Source organism: Emydura macquarii, unplaced genomic scaffold (assembly GCF_026122565.2).
Source record: "Emydura macquarii macquarii isolate MOO-44397 ecotype Brisbane River unplaced genomic scaffold, CSIRO-AGI_Emac_v2 contig_3295, whole genome shotgun sequence".
In the NCBI taxonomy this organism is placed as follows: domain Eukaryota; kingdom Metazoa; phylum Chordata; order Testudines; family Chelidae; genus Emydura; species Emydura macquarii.
The window spans coordinates 6,287,084-6,305,914 of record NW_027133432.1 but is presented as its reverse complement, the minus strand read 5'-3'; the positions used below and the strand labels follow the sequence as shown (position 1 = coordinate 6,305,914).

Sequence of the window (18,831 nt, the reverse complement as noted above, 5' to 3'; positions counted from 1 at the left end):
AGATCTCACTATTTTCATGAGACTCTCATGAATTGGCAGTGCCACCTAGAAGGACCCGATGACCCTGAAGGCCCAAAGAGGGGGTCATCCTCCTCTGACATCTCCTTAAGGGCTAGGCCTAGATTATTGGCCACTCTCTTAAGGAGGTCTTGATGCGCCCTAAAATCAAAAAGGGGTGCTTTGTGATCCCTTGAGGTCCCTTCATCTGGGGACGAAGAAGAGGACAAGGGGGTAGGCCCTGTAGATGGGCCCTCCTCGGGGTCAGACTCCGCTTCTGAAGGGACATGCGGAGCTGGTTGAGACGGAGGTGGCTGAACCGCCCCAGAGTGTAGCGATTCTCCCCCGTGAACAGGGCGGGGGCCCCATGGACCCCAATATGGCCCTTGCCAAGGTCCTTGGGCCCAGCCTGGCATGGGATACTGCAGGGCCTCCCCTTGCATGTCCCTGTGGCCTGAGCCCGCTGAATGCCTCTTACGGGCCTTAGGCGGGGAACGGCTTTGAGAGGAAGACGAGGTGGAAATATGTCTACGCCTATGACGGCGTCTAGAGGAGGACCAGCTAGAAGAGCTGGATCTCCTACGTCTATGAGATGACCTCTTGTAGTGCCGCTTGCCACCTCTGGAGCGGGAGCGACGATGCCTGCGGCCAGACACCCGGGAAGGTGATCGGGAGCGCGGCTTTCCCGTCAACGCTGCACCGGCAGGTACCGTGCCCGGAGCTAACGTGTGGAAGGCGGGAATCATCGGCGCCGAGGGACACGATGTCGGTATCAGCGGTGCCGAGGGTAGCGGTGCCGGTATCTGCAGTACCGAAGGAAGCGGTGCCGGCATCGGCGGTGCCGCAGGGAGCGGTGCCTGCATCAGTGGCGCCGAAGGAAGCGGTGCCGGTATCGGCGGTGCTGAGTGAAGCGGTGCCGGCATCGGCGGTGCCGAGGGGAGCGGTGCCGGCATCGGCGGTGCCGAGGGGAGCGGTGCCGGAATGGTCTGCGCTGCGGAAAGCGGTGCCGGCATCATCTGCTCTGCTAGGGTCGGTGCCGGTGCCATCAGCGGCACCGCTGCCTCAGGTGCCGCTGCCCCCGATGTCGGCATGGCCTTCGGTGCCTGACGAGCGGCGTTACCCGCCTGAGAGTCAGCACGGTGCCGGGGTACCTCCCGCACCGGGGTGCCCGAGCCCGAGCTGTGGTCGGTGCCGGAACCGGCGCTAGAGCTGCTGCGTCGGTTCTTGGGGCCTCTTGACCGCCCACGGTGCCGCGGTGCCGAGGCGCTCGACGACCGAGAGTCGGAGCTCGGAGGGGAGCGACTCTCCACCCTCTTTGACCGTCTGGGTGAGGATCGGGAGCGGTGTTTCCTCCACCCACCGGGGCCACCCAGCGCGGGTTTGCCCCGAGACGCAAGTCCCTGGTCCCTCGGCCGAGGGGGGGACGGAGGTGTAGGCAAGGCCATGAGGGCCCTTGCCGCATCAAACGCCTCCGGCGTCGACGGCCCTTGTAGGGGCGCACCCCCACTCATCCGAGTCGGGGGAGGCTCCCTACGAGGAGACACCGGTGCCGGAGGAGCCTCCACGGCACGTGGCTGGGGTGTCTCCTTAGGAGGAGGCAGGGAGGAGTCCGTCAACGGGATCTCTGGCCGCTTTGACTTCTTTTTAGCCGGCACCGAGATCTTCAGCGGTGCCGGTGGTGCGCTCTGCACCGAAGAGACGCTCGGTGCGGGGGACCGCGATGGCTCGGAGGCCGGGCGCAGAGCGGACTCCATCAGTAGAGCCTTCAGCCTCGCGTCCCGTTCTTTCTGGGTGCGAGGTTTGAACGATTTACAGATTCTGCACTTATCTTTCCGGTGCTGCTCCCCGAGGCAACGGAGGCAGCGGTCGTGAGGGTCGCTCACGGGAAACTGCTTAGAGCACAGAGTGCAGCTTTTGAAACCTGTGGAGCCAGGCATGACCCCACAGGGGCCCTGAAAGGGCAGATGACTACTATAGATGTTTCTTTTTGAATAACAAAAAGTACTAATTCGACTAGATTGGTAGGTAAGCTAAGGACTGCGACTTGCACTAGCAAGGGGCAGAAGTTCCAGCAACCGTCAGAGGCGGAAAGAAGGAACTGGGGACCCGCGGGGCCGGCGGTGCCCTATATACCGCGACATGAGCGCGGCACTCCAGGGGGCGCCGTACCCGGCCCTGCGGGTGTGCTAAGGAAAAAGGTTCCGGGAATCTGTGCACGGGGCGCGCACACACCTAATTGGAATGCATATGAGCAATCACTCGAAGAGAGAACTTACTTTTTGTCTACAAACGTCACAGAGGGACACTACTATTTGCACAACATGCTTTGGTCAGAAATTAGAAATGTTAGATTCCTAAGCCAGGACCCATCGTGCAGGATTCTAGGAATGAAGCCTTTGATGAACATACGGGTTGAGAGCCTCACCTTCTCTCAGAAACCTTTATACAAGGTAAGAGGGCCAGAGTAGCACAAAAACATCCTTAACGCATAGTACTTGATCTGGGTGGGATTCCCTGGGCCCCGGCACTGCAGAATACAGCCTGTAAGCCTGCCTTTGAGGACCCCACACAAGCCCTGGTATAAGAGGCAAATGGAAGGGTGGACATATCAGGGCAGGGATCACAGCATGCAGTACTCTGGCCCATAGGGCAGCTGCGGGAGCCTGTCATACCTTAGCCAGGCCACCAGTGCAACTTAACCTGTGCTAGGGCACTGCTCCAATGCCTGTAGCAGCCCAGGACTGGGAAGGTGCAAAGACTGTTTAAAACCATCTTTGCCTGCTTTTTCCTTTGGGCTGAGTTCTTTACTGCATCTCTTAGAAGTGCAGCACAGAACTCACCCAGTAAGTTTAATGCTAACCCAGACGTAACATGAAATGCACTTTGGTATACGGCTCGGATGGTCGTGCAGGACACTGAACTAAGTTACACTAGCTATTTTTAAAATGCTACCAAGGAAGATAGATGGAAAAGTCCCACAACTTCAATTTGCCATTCTGCCAAAACGGTTAAGATCAGAAATGAAACCTTAGCACAAGCTTACACCCATAGTTATAATATCAACATATCAAATGTCATATATAGATAATGAGAGACAGTGAATCTTCCTATAGATCTGAAACATCCTAACTTCTGTTAGATGGCACATCCACAATTCAAAAACTTCCCTTTCCTCTCTCTGCACCTGAGCTGTGGGCAAGCCCTACCTGCTGAGAGACCAGCCCAGGCCAGACCCTGCCCTGCCTTAGAGCAGCACAAGGTTGGGTCCCAGGCTCTCTGCAGCCCTAACTCTCAGTTTCATCTTCCTTACTCATTGGCTAACCCAGTGATACTCACAATGAGGCTCATGACCCTCAACTGGCTCTTTCACGTGTCTCCTGATGCTCTTTGCAGGACATGATATTAATACACTGTGTGATATAATTATTAACCAGTCTAAGTTATTAACCAATCAGGATGCTTTTACTGCATTATTAATACTAACTTCTAACTTAATCCTAACCTCTAACTTAATATTACTAGAAAGGGTTACTTAAATCTGTGCACTAAATATTGCTATAACTATAACTGAGCAGCCTCAAATCAAACACAACCAAATCAAATTTACTTTCAGATTGAGATTAAGCATTAAAAGTTTCAACCTGAAAAGATAGTAATTTTGCCAAAATCATTATTTTTTGGAAATAAAGTTTGTATAAAGTATTAATCCTACTAGAGGACAGAATGCTGATGATACCACTCAGCTATTTATCACATTCTCAACTAATACACCATTACTAACATGCCAGAATGCCTACAAGAAATTAGCTCTAGGATAAAGAGTAGCTGGCTCAAGCTGAACTGAGGTAATACCAAAGTGATGCTGGTTGAAGACAGAAAGTTTTGAAGAAGTGCCCAAGTTTATTGTCTCCACTTTCCATCAGAGGCACATAGCCCCCATTCATCACAGCTGTGCAAAGACATTCTGTCTGACTTCTCACTACACTTGAACAACAAGAAAATAGTTTCCAAAAACACCTTATTTCATCTCCAGCTTGCTGGGAAACTTCACCCCTTCCTCCCAGATGATGACCATGATAATCCATGCATCTGTCACCTCACTGAAGATGATTCACAGGTCCAGCTGGTACAGAATGAGATTGCCTACTTTCTCCATGGCTTTGGCCACTGGACACTTCAGACCCATGCTAATGTCCCTTCAAGGGCTCCCAATCAGCTCCTGATGTTGGTTTAAGACCTTGGTCCTAATTTTCAAAGCAATTAGTGGATCAAGCCCCAGCTATATCAAAGACTAAATTTTGATTTATGAACCAGTGCAATAACTGTGATCCTTTGGGACAACAGAGATCACAAAGCATGTGAGAGCGGGAGACAAAGCACTCTTTGTCAAGTGGATCCAGCTAGAGAACAATTTGCCAGAGGACCATCTTTAGGAAACATTGCAAAACCTCCGTCCGAGAAAGCCTTTCATCATAAGTGGCCCTCATAATATGAAAACAAACAAACCTACCTCAAGCAGAGTTTTGATTCCCAAAAGGGAGATGTGTCAGAGACTCCATGAAGTCCACTTTGAGCCCCTTTCACGCAAAATCAGTATCAACAGCAGATACTACAGTGATGGGCAGCAGTATAAAGCCATAAAGACAGAAGCTTGCAAAACAAGATTTTCTTATTGTCTGGGCTTGAAGACATTTATTTCACCCTTACTGGCCAGACCATAAGACTACTAGTCAGGGTAAAAGTTATACCTGGCCATGTCTCCCACAAAGCCTCATTTCCATTTTTAAAGGAATGCATGATTTGTGTAGAGTACTTAACTAGAACATTGACAGCCAGCTTCCTTTTAAAAAAGGGTTAATGTAGCTTATTCTACACGTCTCCCATTTGTTATTCAATCTACTTTTTACTGTTTCCTTTTGATCAGAGATCACAATCTCTCATTTCCCCATCTCTTTCTTAATTTAGCACCTCAATCAGACCCTCCCATCTGTTGCCACTCGAGGCTGCCCTTTGCCTCCAAGGAAAAAGCCAGCACGTCCCTGGCTTGTGACTCTACCCAGTTGCCTTGATGAAATAGTTTTCCTCCATGTTCTGGTTACAGTGAAAGTTTTTATATGCTACACTTTTATTTCCTCTGAAGATCAGGAATATTTTCCCTTTTATAATTTTTATATATAGAGAGAATATATGTTACCTTTGATCTTGATTTCCCATTTTCTCCATAAGACGACATATCTTTGATTGCCTCTGGCGGCATGTAATTAATTGTGCCAACCTAGTAATAAAAAACATATATATATTTAAATTAACCAAGTGTTCAATGAAATCTAATTAACTTACTTGAAAGATTTCTTTTGACAGTTTGCAGTCTAATAAAATCTTGAAAAGTAACATTCCAGACTGAGAATGTAGATAGAGTATTTTTGCTATGCTCTGATTTTCAGGGGTCTGTACTTTAAAGTTAACAATATGCATGCAATAAGCACAGAAATTCTCTCTAAATTATCAGTAGCTTTAATTTTGTTAGCTCATACCTCATCTACAGAAACATTAAACTACTGTGTAGCACAAAAGTCTAATGTTTGTTCTTTACTTTAAGTTGATAGATCACTTAACATAGCAGAAACACAAATTACATTTTGTAAAATGTGGTACTCCATTTACTAAAAATATTTCACCTGTGAATCTTTAACAATGCTCGTCACATCTGGCTGCATTTGGTTCGCAATGCCAAAATCAATTAGTTTTAGCATTCCATCAACTATCAGAAAGTTTGCTGGTTTCAGATCACTGTGCACAATTCCTGCAAGTCAAGAAAACGCTAAAATAAGTCCAAAATAAATAAAATAAATCCAAATAAGATATGAATTTTAAACTACCAAGTATATATGATTTTTCAGCCCTCCCCACAAATGTATCAATTAGACTTTTGAGCAGGAGCCAGCGTATTTTTTGGCTGCAAAATTCACCCCTTGCTGCTGAATTGTGTTGCAGAATCTCAGATTTAATTTTAAAAAAATAAAATAGGTGTTTCCAGTCCTTAACAACTGCAGTAAAGAGCATGAAAATGCAAACTACCAGAGTTTGCAGATAGTCTGAATCAATTTGAGTTGCACCATTACTCTCAATCAAGGCCCCATGGGCTCTATGATTTCAAGGTGACAGTATTTGGCATTTTCCAAAATGCTCCAGAAGTCAGTACTTTTGCTGCAGCCAAGTGCCTGACATTTTGTAACATATCTTTGCCTGGTGGGACCTGCTTGCAGCTGTCCCTTAACTCCAATTTTACTTTTAAAGAGAATCTGAGACAACTGCAATGCATACACCCTGAACTGTTCCACAGAGTTAGAACTAGAGTCCTGTTTACAGCCTGAAAATGGTAGAAATCTAGAAATCCTAAGTGTAGTCTGATGACCTGGGATGCCTAGAAAATAGAAAATCAGCGAGGTCCAGGGTACCAGGAACAAGCCAAGGACAAGCTCTCCCCTTCCTCAGTACACATAAGGGAGGGGAGGAGAGAAATTTGTTGTATGCCACCTGGACAACACCATCTAAGGCCCATGGAGATAGACTACCTGGACAAAACGGCAAAACACAACAAAAACCATTGTTGAACAGGTCATCAATTAGTTTTATGTTCTAGGAGCCAGTTATGTGATTTGTAGGGAGAAAATGGAAATAAAGGATATTTCCTGGCGGTAGACTCAATTAACATTGATATGGAATTTAGGCATTTTTATGTAATTCCACTATGCCACTGAATAAGAACACACAATTGCCATATTGGATCAGGCTCATAGGATATAGGACAGGATGAACTCTCTCACACAGGAGTCTGCATTAGATGCCTTAGAAGGTGCAAAAAGACTAATGTGGGATAATCTGCCTATCCCATCTTAATTCTTACTAATTAGAGATTGAGTTAAACTCAAAGCATGAGACTTCCCCTTCTTTTAGCATTAATTACTATAAACTTTAGATATTCTTGTTATCCACATAGTTATCCAATTTCCCTTTGAATCTTGCCAAGTTCTTGGTCTCAGTGATGTTCTGTGACATCCAGTTTAGTTACATGTGAGTGAAAAAGTATTTTACTTTAGTAGTTTTGAATTCACCACCTTTCAGTTTCTTTGTAAGTCTCCGTACTTTTTTAGTATGAAAAAGGATAGAAGCTTCTGATCTATGGTCTCTATCTATAGACTTTTATCATGTCTCCTCTTATTCACCTCATTTACAATATAAATAATCCCTATCTAGTCCTTTCAGTCTAGTACACACAGAGAGGGGCATTTCAGGCATATGGGTCAGCAAGGAAAAAAAAGGAGTGAGAAAGGGAAACTAAAGAAATGTTAGTTATCAGATTTAAGGAGGCAGGGTGAAATGTGAGAGGAAGACAGAACAGAAAGAGGCAGGGTAGAGTTATACAAAACCTTAAAAGGAAAGGACAAGCAGTTTGAATCTGATAAGAAATATCAGCAAGAGATACAGAGAGGTATGATGTGATCCAGTTGGTGGGTGAGGAAAGGTTTTTTGTTTTTTTTGCTATTGCAAGGGAATGGAAGGTGTTATATATATGGGAAATAAGAGAAGATGTTACAGCAGTCAAATTGAGAATTAACTAAAAGGCATGAACATCACATAACAAAAAAGAAAAATATCTAAGTCTGCTCCTACTCCAAGCCTTGTGTCTGAGTCCTGGTTATCACTGAACACACTGTTGACACTATTTCACAAGCATTTTAGTCAAGAGGACAGTGTGGATCAAATTTGGTAAGTTGTGGAGGAAAGTACTATTGAGTTACTTGAGTTCCAGAGGGATATATGGCCTCTGGAACATATCAGACATGCTCTGAAATAAACAAACAAAAACTCAGGTACTCTGCCATAAAACCACCCATCCTAAAAGGCCTCCCAGCTTCCACTAGCACAGAGAGCTGCTGGTCTCTCCAAACTTTGTAAAACCTATTTGATTTCTACCACATGTAGTACACTAATATCTAGAAATATTTAGCAATACCATGTTCGTGAATTGTGTGAACGGCTTCTAACATATTTTTCCAGTAGCTCTTTCGTTCCCATGGATTAATAGTCTTTTTCTTTTTAAGCCAGCTATTAAGATCAATATTTCCACATTCCATTATCATGTAGATATGCTGTTCAGTGATTTCACTAAAATAAATAATAAAGAATTATTATACTGAATTTTAGACAGTAACTTCTTTGAACAATATTTTGAAAACTTAACTTATTTAAAAAAAAGTTTACTCACTAGTCATAAAGTCGGATGATCTTATCACTATGTTGCTGTAGTTTATTCAAATGAGCAATTTCATTCTTATAACTCTCAACAGTCAGTTGATCTGCTTCTTCAAGATTCACATATTTGACAGCATACAGCTGCTTCTTTTCATTCAGTACCTGAAATACCTGCAAAACAGCAGAGAAACCAAAGTGCCCTCTTTATGCATTCCCAATGTTTGTTCACTTTGGTGTGTTCCATCACCACATCTAGAAATGGGTAAACAGCATTTTTTTTTGGGAAGAAAACAAGAACTTTTTTTTAATTTACAGAGGAAATACCATAAGTTTCCCTATTAGACCCCAGTACTTCACTTAGAAAAACAACCACAAGGGATTCAGACGGTAGTTCGGATTCTACAACCAGGCTCTCTACTGGACCTGCTAATAAGGGTGCACACTTAAAACTGCAAGTTAGGATGTGGACCATCTACCAAGAGCTGGACTGGGACCACTGAAGAGACACCAGGTAGTCACCAGACACTCTGAGTGAATGAATTCAAATGATCACTGGGCGGAGAACTGGGACTTAAAATTACTGTCTAATTATTTATGAAGTTTAACACCTTCCAGAGATAATAGTTTCTGACCTCCTGCTGTGTTTCCTATTTCATGTCTACCATAACCACCTCTGTTGCTTCCCCCCCTATATTCCTCCCAACTTACCCAAGTTTCCAGCACCCATTCCCTGGAATAAAACTGTAGCCTATGCAACTTCAAAACTAAATTTCCATCTCCACCAACACTTCCAGTCCCAGTTTTTCCCCTTGTCCCTTGTCAACTGCCAATATCAATACTGCTCCCTCCCTCACCAGTTTGGCTCCTGTCTCTTGAGAGTGAATACATGACTGTCCAAATACAAAAATAAAACTGCCTGCCAATTAAAAAAGTATAGAAAATATTCTGTTTAAAAAAAAAGTTGTCATGAAGGGCTATAAACAAAAATCAAATGAAAAATTCCTTTGAAATCATGATTGTTAACATTATATATAATCTGGATATACTGTATAGGACATTTGTTTCTTTACTGGCATCCAAATATTGTCAGCAGGGTTTTTGTTGTTGATTGTTTTTAAGATGACATCCTTGCATTTCCCCTTTAGTAGTTTTATGGAAAAGAAACCTACTGAGAACACCTGGGTGTGGTAATTACGACGAGTGTGCAAACATGTTCAAATTCCAAGGTTAAATGCCAGTTCTGGGGTGGGAGGGATGCCAACTTATCAGGTCCACCAGACAACTGATTTATTTAAATTCTTGCAGAGGTTTCAGCTTAAAAAAAGATTGATTCACATATTCTGTTGAGGAGTAACTTTCTGCGAATGGTGAAACAATATGAAGAAGGCTGAAGAAGGTTTAGTTTAAATACCTTCCCAGGTCTATGGGAAAGCCAGTTTTGGAATATTTACTCATCTATTCAGCATGAGAAACTGCATGATCTGATGGATTGAGCTCAGGGCCCTTTGATCTGTCTGCAATTAAAACAAACCATTTGTTGAATTTACAAAATGGCTTAGTTGTGTCCAGATAGAAGGATAATGCCTTCCTGACATCTAGAGTATGAAGAACAGTCTCCAGGTTGGAAGTATGCAATTTTGGAAAGAAAACTGGTAGGTATATGATCTGATTCAGATGAAATTTGGAAGTCATTTTAGGAAGAAACCTGGGAGATGATCGTAAGGACACCGTAGTCTTATAGAACATTGTGAAGGGGGGGGAGGGGAGGATGTCTGCCATTAAGGCCCCCATCTTTCAGACTCTGCGGGCTGAGGGAATAGTCACTAGAAAGGCTGTTTTCCTAGATATATTCAATAAGGAGCAGGTGAGCATCAATTCAAGAGGGAGTTTTGTGAGGCTTTTGAGATTCAAAATCCGATTCCAGATAGGAGTAGAACTTTTCTATGGGAAGAGTTTCCTCAGGCTTTTCATGAACCCTGTAGTGTGGGATGAGCAAATAAAGAAAGCCTCTTGATAGTAATGTGAAAGACCGTTAGGGCTGCCAAATAAACCTTGATGAAATTAAGGGACAGTCCTGATTTCTTAAGTGTAGCATAGGTACTCCAGGACAAGGGAAAGCAGGACAGATTCAGGAGCAGGATTGTAGAATTCACACCAGTGGCCAACTCTTGTTCACTTTTGAAAGTAAATAGTTCTGGTGGAAACTTTTCTGCTATTTAATAATGTGTTGTATCTCTGCAGAGCAGGTTGACTCTAGTCCTGCGAACTATTGAGGATCCATACCTTGAGGAGAAGAATGCCCAAACTGGGATGTGTCAAGACAACCAGTGTACTGGGAGAGTAGCTGAGGAACAATTGGGAGATCTATTGGAGGATAAAGAGTTAGATGCAACAGGTAAGGGAACCATGTCAGGGCTATTAGAATGACTCTGGACTTGTCCTGTTTGATCTTGTTTATCACCTTGAGGATGAGAGGCGTCAGAGGGAAGGCATAAAACCACCTCTTCTTCATCCAAGGCAGAAGGAAGGCATCCCTCAGGGAATTATGACCTAAACCCTCTTCCCTTGAGCAAAAGTAGGTGGCATTTTTCGTTTATAGGTCTACTTCTGGAAACCCCAAGTCCAAAAAATTCCAACCAGAACCTGAGGATCCAACGCCCACTTGTAGTCTTGGAAGAAGCACATGCTGAGCTTGTTGACTGTGACATTCTGTATGCCAGCTACATGCACTGCTGAGATCCTTATGGAATGCTTTATACACCAATTCCAAAACTTTATTGCCTCAATACAGAAAAAAGGAGACCTCGCCCCTCCTTGACAACTGATATAAAACATGCAACCCATGCTGCCCATCATGACTTTGGTGGATCACGGTCTAATGAGAGGAAGGAAATGAAGACAGGCTTTTCTGACTGCTTTGAGCTTTAGAAGGCTGATATGGAGGGCTCTCTCTTCTGATGAGCACCTGCTCTGCGCTGTCAGAGCACCAAGATGCACCCCCCATCCTAACAGAGAGGCATCCATGGTCATGGTTGGTAACAGTGCAGGGTGGAAGAAGAGGACCCCTGCTTCCGCATTGTGATCAATCTTCCACCAGTCTCAGGAATGTTTTACCCACTGGGGACAGACAGACACTTGCTTGTCTAAACTGTCTGTTTAGTGAGTAAACCATTCTGAGCCACGCCTGGAAACAGTGGAAGCGTAACCTGGCATGTTCTCTTACAAAAGTGCAAGCTACCATGTGACCCAAAAGTTGAAAGCAGTTTTTGACCGAGGTCTGGGAGCTGTCCTGAATAGTTTCAATAAGGCTCGATAATGTCCGGAACCTCTTCATGGGGAAAGATGTCTTGGATGTCAGGGAATCGAGGGAGGCCCCATGAATTGTAAATTCTGAACACGCATTAATGTGGATTTTTTATGTTCAGCTGAAGGCCCAGGTTCAAAAACAGAGAAAGTGTTGACCTTGGGACAGACAACACCTCTTGGTAGGATTGACCCCTGAGAAGAACTGTCAAATTACGGAAATACGACAATAGCCTGACAACACAGCTAAGCAGCCACTACAGACAAGACCTTCTAGAACAGTGTTTCTCAATGACCAGTCTGTGGACCAGCACTAGTATGTGGCAGCCTCCTTGCCAGTCCCTGAGATTTCCCAGATACAGAATATTAATATATAAAATATAAGGGGTTTTTTGTGCTTGCATTTTACATCACTGTATTCATTCAATTATTTCTGAACATTAAAAAATGACAAACAAATCATCCGACTGAGTTGACATTGATAGCCATGATGCTGATATGCAAAGCACATTCATGCGTTTGTTGGAAGGATGTAGCTAGCGATGAGTGAAATTTAAGTTCTAATAAAAAACTAGAATATCATTGCCATTGCAGTTACCTCTGGATTGATTTCTCAGAACTAACCAAAGTTTGGAAAACATGATAGAGATACGAGTGACTCCAAATGTGATAAGGAAGAAGGGTTAGAAAAGAAAAGGAACACTTGGCCTTCAATTGAAAATATGATTTGTTTTACATTAAGTATGGGTTTGTTGCAAATGAGGATGTAGAATGACCAAAACCTCTCTGTGTTGCGTGTGGAACAATGTGTGAGCAATGATGCTATGAAATTTTCAAAAATCATTAGATACTTTGAAACCAAACATCCGAATTTAAAAGAAAAGCCAGTGGAATTCTTCCAATGGAAGTGAGATGAAGCGAAGGGGCAAAAGAAACTACTGCACACCATCATTAACATCAAATGAAGGTATGTTAAAAACAGTATATCTGCTGTCCCTACACATAGCTAAATGCAAATCACCAATTCTTGTTGGTGAAGAACTCATCATGCATTCAGTAATAGATGCTTGTCACAACGTCTTGGGTGATGCAGCTGCCAAAAAAGTGAGTTGCATTCCACTGTCAAATGTTACTGTCCTACACAGAATCACTGATAGTGTCGATATCTTCTGCAATCAGCTCATAGAAAGGGTGACAGCATTAAGCTGGCTTGCAATTCAACTGGATGAATCAACGGACATTTCTAATGCAGCATTTCTTATTGTTTATATGTGTTATGCCTATGAAGATGCATTTCATGAAGATCTACTCTGCTGTGAAAACTACCACAAAATACAACAGCTGCTGAAATCTTCCAGGCCCTAAACAAGTATGTGACAGGACATGGACTTCAGTGAGACAGCTGCATTGGAATTTGCACCGAAAGAGTGGCCACAATGACAGGCAGACATTCAGGTGTAGTGGCAAGAATGATGGAAGTTGCACCGACTGCTCAAGCAACATACTGCTTTATTCATCGAGAAGTTGTGGCAGCCAAAAAATTATTCCCAGAGTTTAATGATGTCCTCGGTATAGTTCTTAAAATTGTTAATTTTGTGAAAGCAAATGGACTCAGTTCTCAAATCTTTGCTACAGTGTGTGAAGAAATGGGGTCCAAACACCATCACTTACTCTAACACATTGTGTAAGTGCGATGGTTATCCTGTGGCAAAATATTAAACTGAGTGTGTGAACTGCGACTTGAACTTGAAGCCTTTCTGTCTCAAAAGAAGTCTCCTCTGGCAGCATATTTTCAGGATTTACAATGATTCACCAAACTTGCATATTTGGCAGATATATTTGATCACTTCCATTTCTCTATGCAGGAAAGTATGCTGACTGTCTTTGTATTGGCTGACAAGATCATGGCCTTTAAATAAAAAAGCTCCAAGTCTGGAAAGAGAGTCAGGTGTGATTGTTATGACATGTTATTCCCATCTCTTGCACTTCTGGCTATTGATGACAGTAAAAACACGGATCTGCCTCTCCTATATGAAATAATCGCATCCCATTTAAAATCAACTATCCAAAAGTTCAAAAAATATTTCCTATCAGACTCTGATCCAGGGAAAAGAAACCAATAAGTTCATGATCCAATTTCCTCTCTAGAAACTGAGACCTCTTTGTCACCATTATTGGAGAACAAGTTGCTGGAACTGTCAAGTGATGAGATTCTGAAGTTATGGTTTCATGAAGTTACTCTGTTTTCTGGATGAAAGTCATAAGTGAATACCCACAGTGAACATGCTGTCAAAAACTTTGCTCCCATTCCACATACCTCTGCGAAATTGGATTTTCAGCAATGATTGCAATGAAAGCAAAATACTGCAACTGGTTGAGCATTGGAAAGATGCTCCAAGTGTCCTTATCAAATATCCATCCCCAGATTGAAAAACTCGTGTCTACAAGACAGGCGCAAACATCTCATTAACACTATGATGAGTGAATTCATCTGATTTGTTTTTATTTTTTTTAAACTATCAATTGAATTATCTCTAATGTACAAAATGAGATATACAGTTGTAGACAAAATTATTGGTACCCTCCATTTGAAACAATCACATAACTGGTTGAACTGGATTTTATTTTAACAATTAAACAGAACTTGAATAATGGCCCAGTATTGGTAAAAACAAGAAAGAAATGCCTTACATGCAGATACTACAAAAAAGAAATGTCTGGCAATACTGAAAACAACAGCAAGAAATAACACTGAAACACTTCATTTTTTCCCCCTCAAGCAGTCCATGACAGGTTAGGAAGGCAGCAAGCCAGTCCCTGGTATCAAAAAGGTTGAGAAACACTGTTCTAGAACACTCTTGGAGCCGAGAAGAGGCTGAAGGGGAGCACCAGATACCGAAAATTAACCTGGCCTACCACAAATTGGAGGAATCTCTTGTGAAGGGGTGTATCATTATATAGAAGTACATTTCCTGGAGCTTGTAGATGGAAAACCAATCCCCTGAATCTAGAGAAGGAATTATAGCCACCAGAGTCACCATCCTGAACTAAACATCCTGAATTAAACAAATTTGTTTAGAAGTCTCAGACTGATCTCCACTTGCCGCTCTTCTTTGGTACGAGGAAATAGTTCACATAGAAACCCTTTTCCCTGTGTTGAGTGGGTACTGGTTCTATTGCTCCTAAACAAAGAAGAGTGTTTATTTTCTGCCTTCGCAGGAGTTTGTGAGAGGGGTCCCTGAAGAGGGACAGGAAGTGGAATGAGGAGAGAGGGAGGGAAAATAGGTGGTGTAGCTCAATATTACTTCCAGCACCCATTTGTCTGAGGTGATATGTTCCCATGCATGCTGGAAATGGGAGAGTGTTTCCAAATGGGGAAAGGTGGGCAAAACAACGAAATTGGTAGGCTAATGAGAGGGAGGAATTCAAACCCTTGACTGTCCTGTCAAAAGTGGCACTTCGATGACGACACCTGTTATGAATCCACCTCAGATGGGTTATAGGGTCTCTTTCTCTGGAAACTGTGCCTCTTCCTGGGAAGTTCTGTGGGTCTCTGGAATCCAGGGTGGGATCTTTGAGCAGTTTGCAATCTGCTGAGCTTTGCAGGAGTGTAGATGCCTAACAAACATAAAGTGGCTCTAGAATCTTTAATGGTATGCATCAATGTTCTCTGCAAACAACTTCAGTCCTTCAAGTGGGATATCCTCTTCCATATTCTGGACTTCTCTGGGGAAGTCAGACAATCGTAGCCAGGAAGCCCTATCATACCACCACTGCTGTAAAAATGGAATGGGCTGCAGTGTTTGCAGCATAGAGAGCTGCCAGCAACAATATTCTTGCCAGTAACAATCCCTCAGCAACAGCGGCTTGGAATTGTTCCCTTTGATCTCAAGGAAGATGTTCAATAATTGACCCAAACTTTATGTAGTCGGTGAAGTTGTACTTGGCCATCAGTGTTTGTTAATTCACAATGCAAAATTGCAGAGTAGCCAATGATTAGGCCCTCCTCCCTAGGCAGTCTAGGTGCTTTTGATCTCTGTCATATGTGGTGAATTTTTAATGGTGTTGTTTGCCCTGCTCATTGACTGTGTTGATGACCAGAGAATTGGGAAGTGGGTGAGAGAAGAGGAATTCAGAGTCCTTCATGGGGACATAATATTTTTGACAGCTCTCTTACAAGTGGCTGTCACTGTAGCTAGGGTTTGCCAGATGGTTTCGGCAGAGACTCATTAATAGGGAGGGCAACTCTAGAAGGTGTCACAGAGTGCAGAATGTCCAACAGCTTGCGTTGGGATTCTGTGACCTCCTCAAGGGGAATTTGCAGAGTCGGCCATCTGTTTAACGAGGTCCTGAAAAGTAGAAAATCATCAACCAATGATGGAGGAGAAGACATCAGGGCCTTATTCGGCAAAGAGGATGAGATTGTGGTTTGAGGCATGGCTTCCTGGTTTGCCCTGATCTCCTGTTCCTCGTATGTTTCCTCCTGTTGCTGGAGAGGAGAAGCTTGGGTCTGTCTATTGTCCTGATAAGTTAGGGTTGGGGCCCTAGTGAACGGCCGATGATAAGCTGGCCAGGGATACCAATTTGGCCATTGAAGTCCATATGAGGAAGGGAGTGGCATCCAGGGTTGCTTCCATCAGAACTGATGAGGTCCCGGAACATCTTCCCTGCCCTTTCTGGAAAGAGGGTTAGCATAAGGGTGCATATGAGAACCCTGCACCGAAAAGGAAGAAACAGAGAGAAGATCATGGTCATCATTGTCTTCTTCTCATAGAGGAGCAACCACAGAAAAGGGAGGCAATCCCCATACCAGGGATGTAAAAAGATCTGAAGATCAAAGGTTGTCAGTACTGAAAGATGCTCGGTACCTGCCAGCAGCAGAGAATCTGGTTCAGTAGTCAATGTTAAGTCTTTTTTACCTAAAATCCTGAGGTACTGAATGTTGCTGTAGCACTGATAGATGTTGCAATACTAAGCGGGGTAATGGCACTGAGTGAGGTTATACCACCAGGTGTTTGTCCTTGTCTGATACTGGGAGGCTTAGGGTGGTTTGCAGATGGTGCCAAAGAGGCTGTAGGCATACACAATACCGTGATACTTGGTAAAGTCACAAAGTGTGGAGTCAGGTTTGATGGTACTGATCTTCTGTGCTTGGTGACACCCCAGCCGAGAGTACCAGAGTCTTCCCAGAGCCCTGTTTACCTTTAGCATTGTGGTGTTTTCTCATCTCATGTGTACCAGATGAGCCTCTTGCCTCTATCGTACCAAGCCTTGAGGAAAACCTCTCAGAGGTCATAGGTCTGGCCAGAGACAGAGGTCTCTTTGGAGAATCCCTAGGAGATGAACTAGAGGTCTTCTTCTTAGAAGATCTGGAGGAGAACTGAGGATTTCTCCTTTCTAGGAGAACGTGGCACTGGCTGGCAATGGCAACCCTGTTCAATGCTGCTACCACAGTTGGTAAAACAACATCTATTGGTGCTGCAGCACCATTCAGTACAGCAACACCTATTGCTGCTGTAGGACTTTAGATTCCAGAAAGACTTAATGGTGACTGCTGAACCAGAGTCTCCATTGCTGTCAGGTAAAAGGGACACTAGAAAGTCTCTGAGACATATGTCTTAAAAAGGTAAAAACTGATACCACTGGTATGTCTAAGAGCCTTCAAAAATTAACTCCTAAAAATGAGATAGACAGTCTTTCAGGCACTTATATACGATAAAGCCACAAAAAAAGGGAATCCCATTTTTCTTTTTGTTGACTCAAGCCTAAGATTTTCAGTGGCACTTAAGGAAGTTAGGTGCCCAACTCCCATTGACTTTAGTCATTATTTATTCAGTGTTTTGTCACATTCACTACTTAGTGAAAAAGGATGCACCTCTAGTTCCTCTTCTATTTGGTCCTCTTTCTTCCCTATCCTCCATTCTCCATTTTCTTTCTCCTTCCCTGTCTCAGAGTCTCCTTTCCTCTGCATTTCTTTCCCTATCGCATCTCCCAGGTCTCAACCCAAAGTGCTTCACTCCCACCCACTACTCCTATTCTATCCACTAAAGTGACCAGTGATTAAAGTCACTAATGTTCACATTGACATGTCATCATTGGGCTTGAAAGTTGATATCAGACTAATCAGTCTCAGACTAATAGAGGCCAAGGGTGTTCACACCAGTCATTGTTGCAAGACTCAGGCAGACATTATTACATTGATTACATTCTGATGACATTTGGAACGGTCCCTGTAGCCATGAGGGCTAGAAACAAAGCTTTCACTTATTAAAAAACAAAAAGTAAGATTTTGAAGAACCTGAATGTATTATCTGAGTCTCTAATACACCATCCAGGCTGCCTCTAGCAAATGAGCTATCTGTTTGATACCAATGATCTACATATTTGAATAGAAGTAGTCACATTATAACTAATGGGCTCTATTAGTCTTAAAGGTTAAAAAAAAATCTCCTACCTTACTTGAGCCGCCACTACCTATTTGTTTCAATATGGTGTACACTCTTCCTTTAATGGCAATGCATTCATTTGATGGTATAGGAGCTGAAACCTGCATACAGAAAAATGAAAATGGCTATTTGTACATGTGCTGTGAAATTGCCTAGAAGCTTGCTCATTAATACTGCAAACATTCCAGACCCTGAACGGAAGTATTGTGGGGAAATAAACCAAGTTAATTTAGTTAATCAGTGAATATGCATATGAGACCAAAGCTAAGGTTTCATGAGCAGTTACTTCTGGCATTTCCTACGCTGGTACTTGACTAGGCAACTTTAAGAACAGTTTTAATTATTTTTTTAATCGATACAATCATGTTACATACACACCTTCTTGACCAGACCAGAGATGTGTCACAGGGCCATTCTAAAGTTTGCCTTTGGATTACAAAAATATGCACCAGTTTATAATTAAAAAAAAAAAAAAAAAAAGCAAGCTGTACTTCATTTAAAGAGTAAGTTACATGACTTTTGTTTTATGAAAACACATATGGGCATCAGTTTGAATATCAGCCACAGTAGATTTCATATTTAGATACTGAGAAACATTCTTGACTAAATTAAGATTCTGTGAATTTAGCAGTTATCAGAATTGGCAGACTACTTTATTTAGATATGATTCCATATATTTGGACAGCAACATATAACTTATGAGATAACACTCATTCCTCCAATGGAGATTTTGAAATCTTGATGAATATCACCACAATATTGCTAAGTAACATAATACATTTACAAAAATCTTTATGACCTTGCCTACCAAAGCACTTAATACAGAGCT

At 43.0% G+C, this 18,831-nt stretch overlaps 1 protein-coding gene across 2 annotated transcripts in view; it reads right to left on the bottom strand.

Annotated features, from left to right (window-relative positions):
- Window positions 1–18,831, bottom strand: part of TTK (TTK protein kinase) — a 92,880-nt gene that overhangs the window by 18,717 nt on the left and 55,332 nt on the right. For both annotated transcript variants that reach the window (XM_067532656.1, XM_067532655.1), the window contains exons 15-19: window positions 18,011–18,103; window positions 8,267–8,424; window positions 8,015–8,166; window positions 5,676–5,800; window positions 5,192–5,272 (exon numbers count right to left, since the gene is read on the bottom strand). In XM_067532656.1, the coding sequence (XP_067388757.1) occupies window positions 5,192–5,272; window positions 5,676–5,800; window positions 8,015–8,166; window positions 8,267–8,424; window positions 18,011–18,103 (609 nt within the window). The remainder of the gene's footprint in view (window positions 1–5,191; window positions 5,273–5,675; window positions 5,801–8,014; window positions 8,167–8,266; window positions 8,425–18,010; window positions 18,104–18,831) is intronic.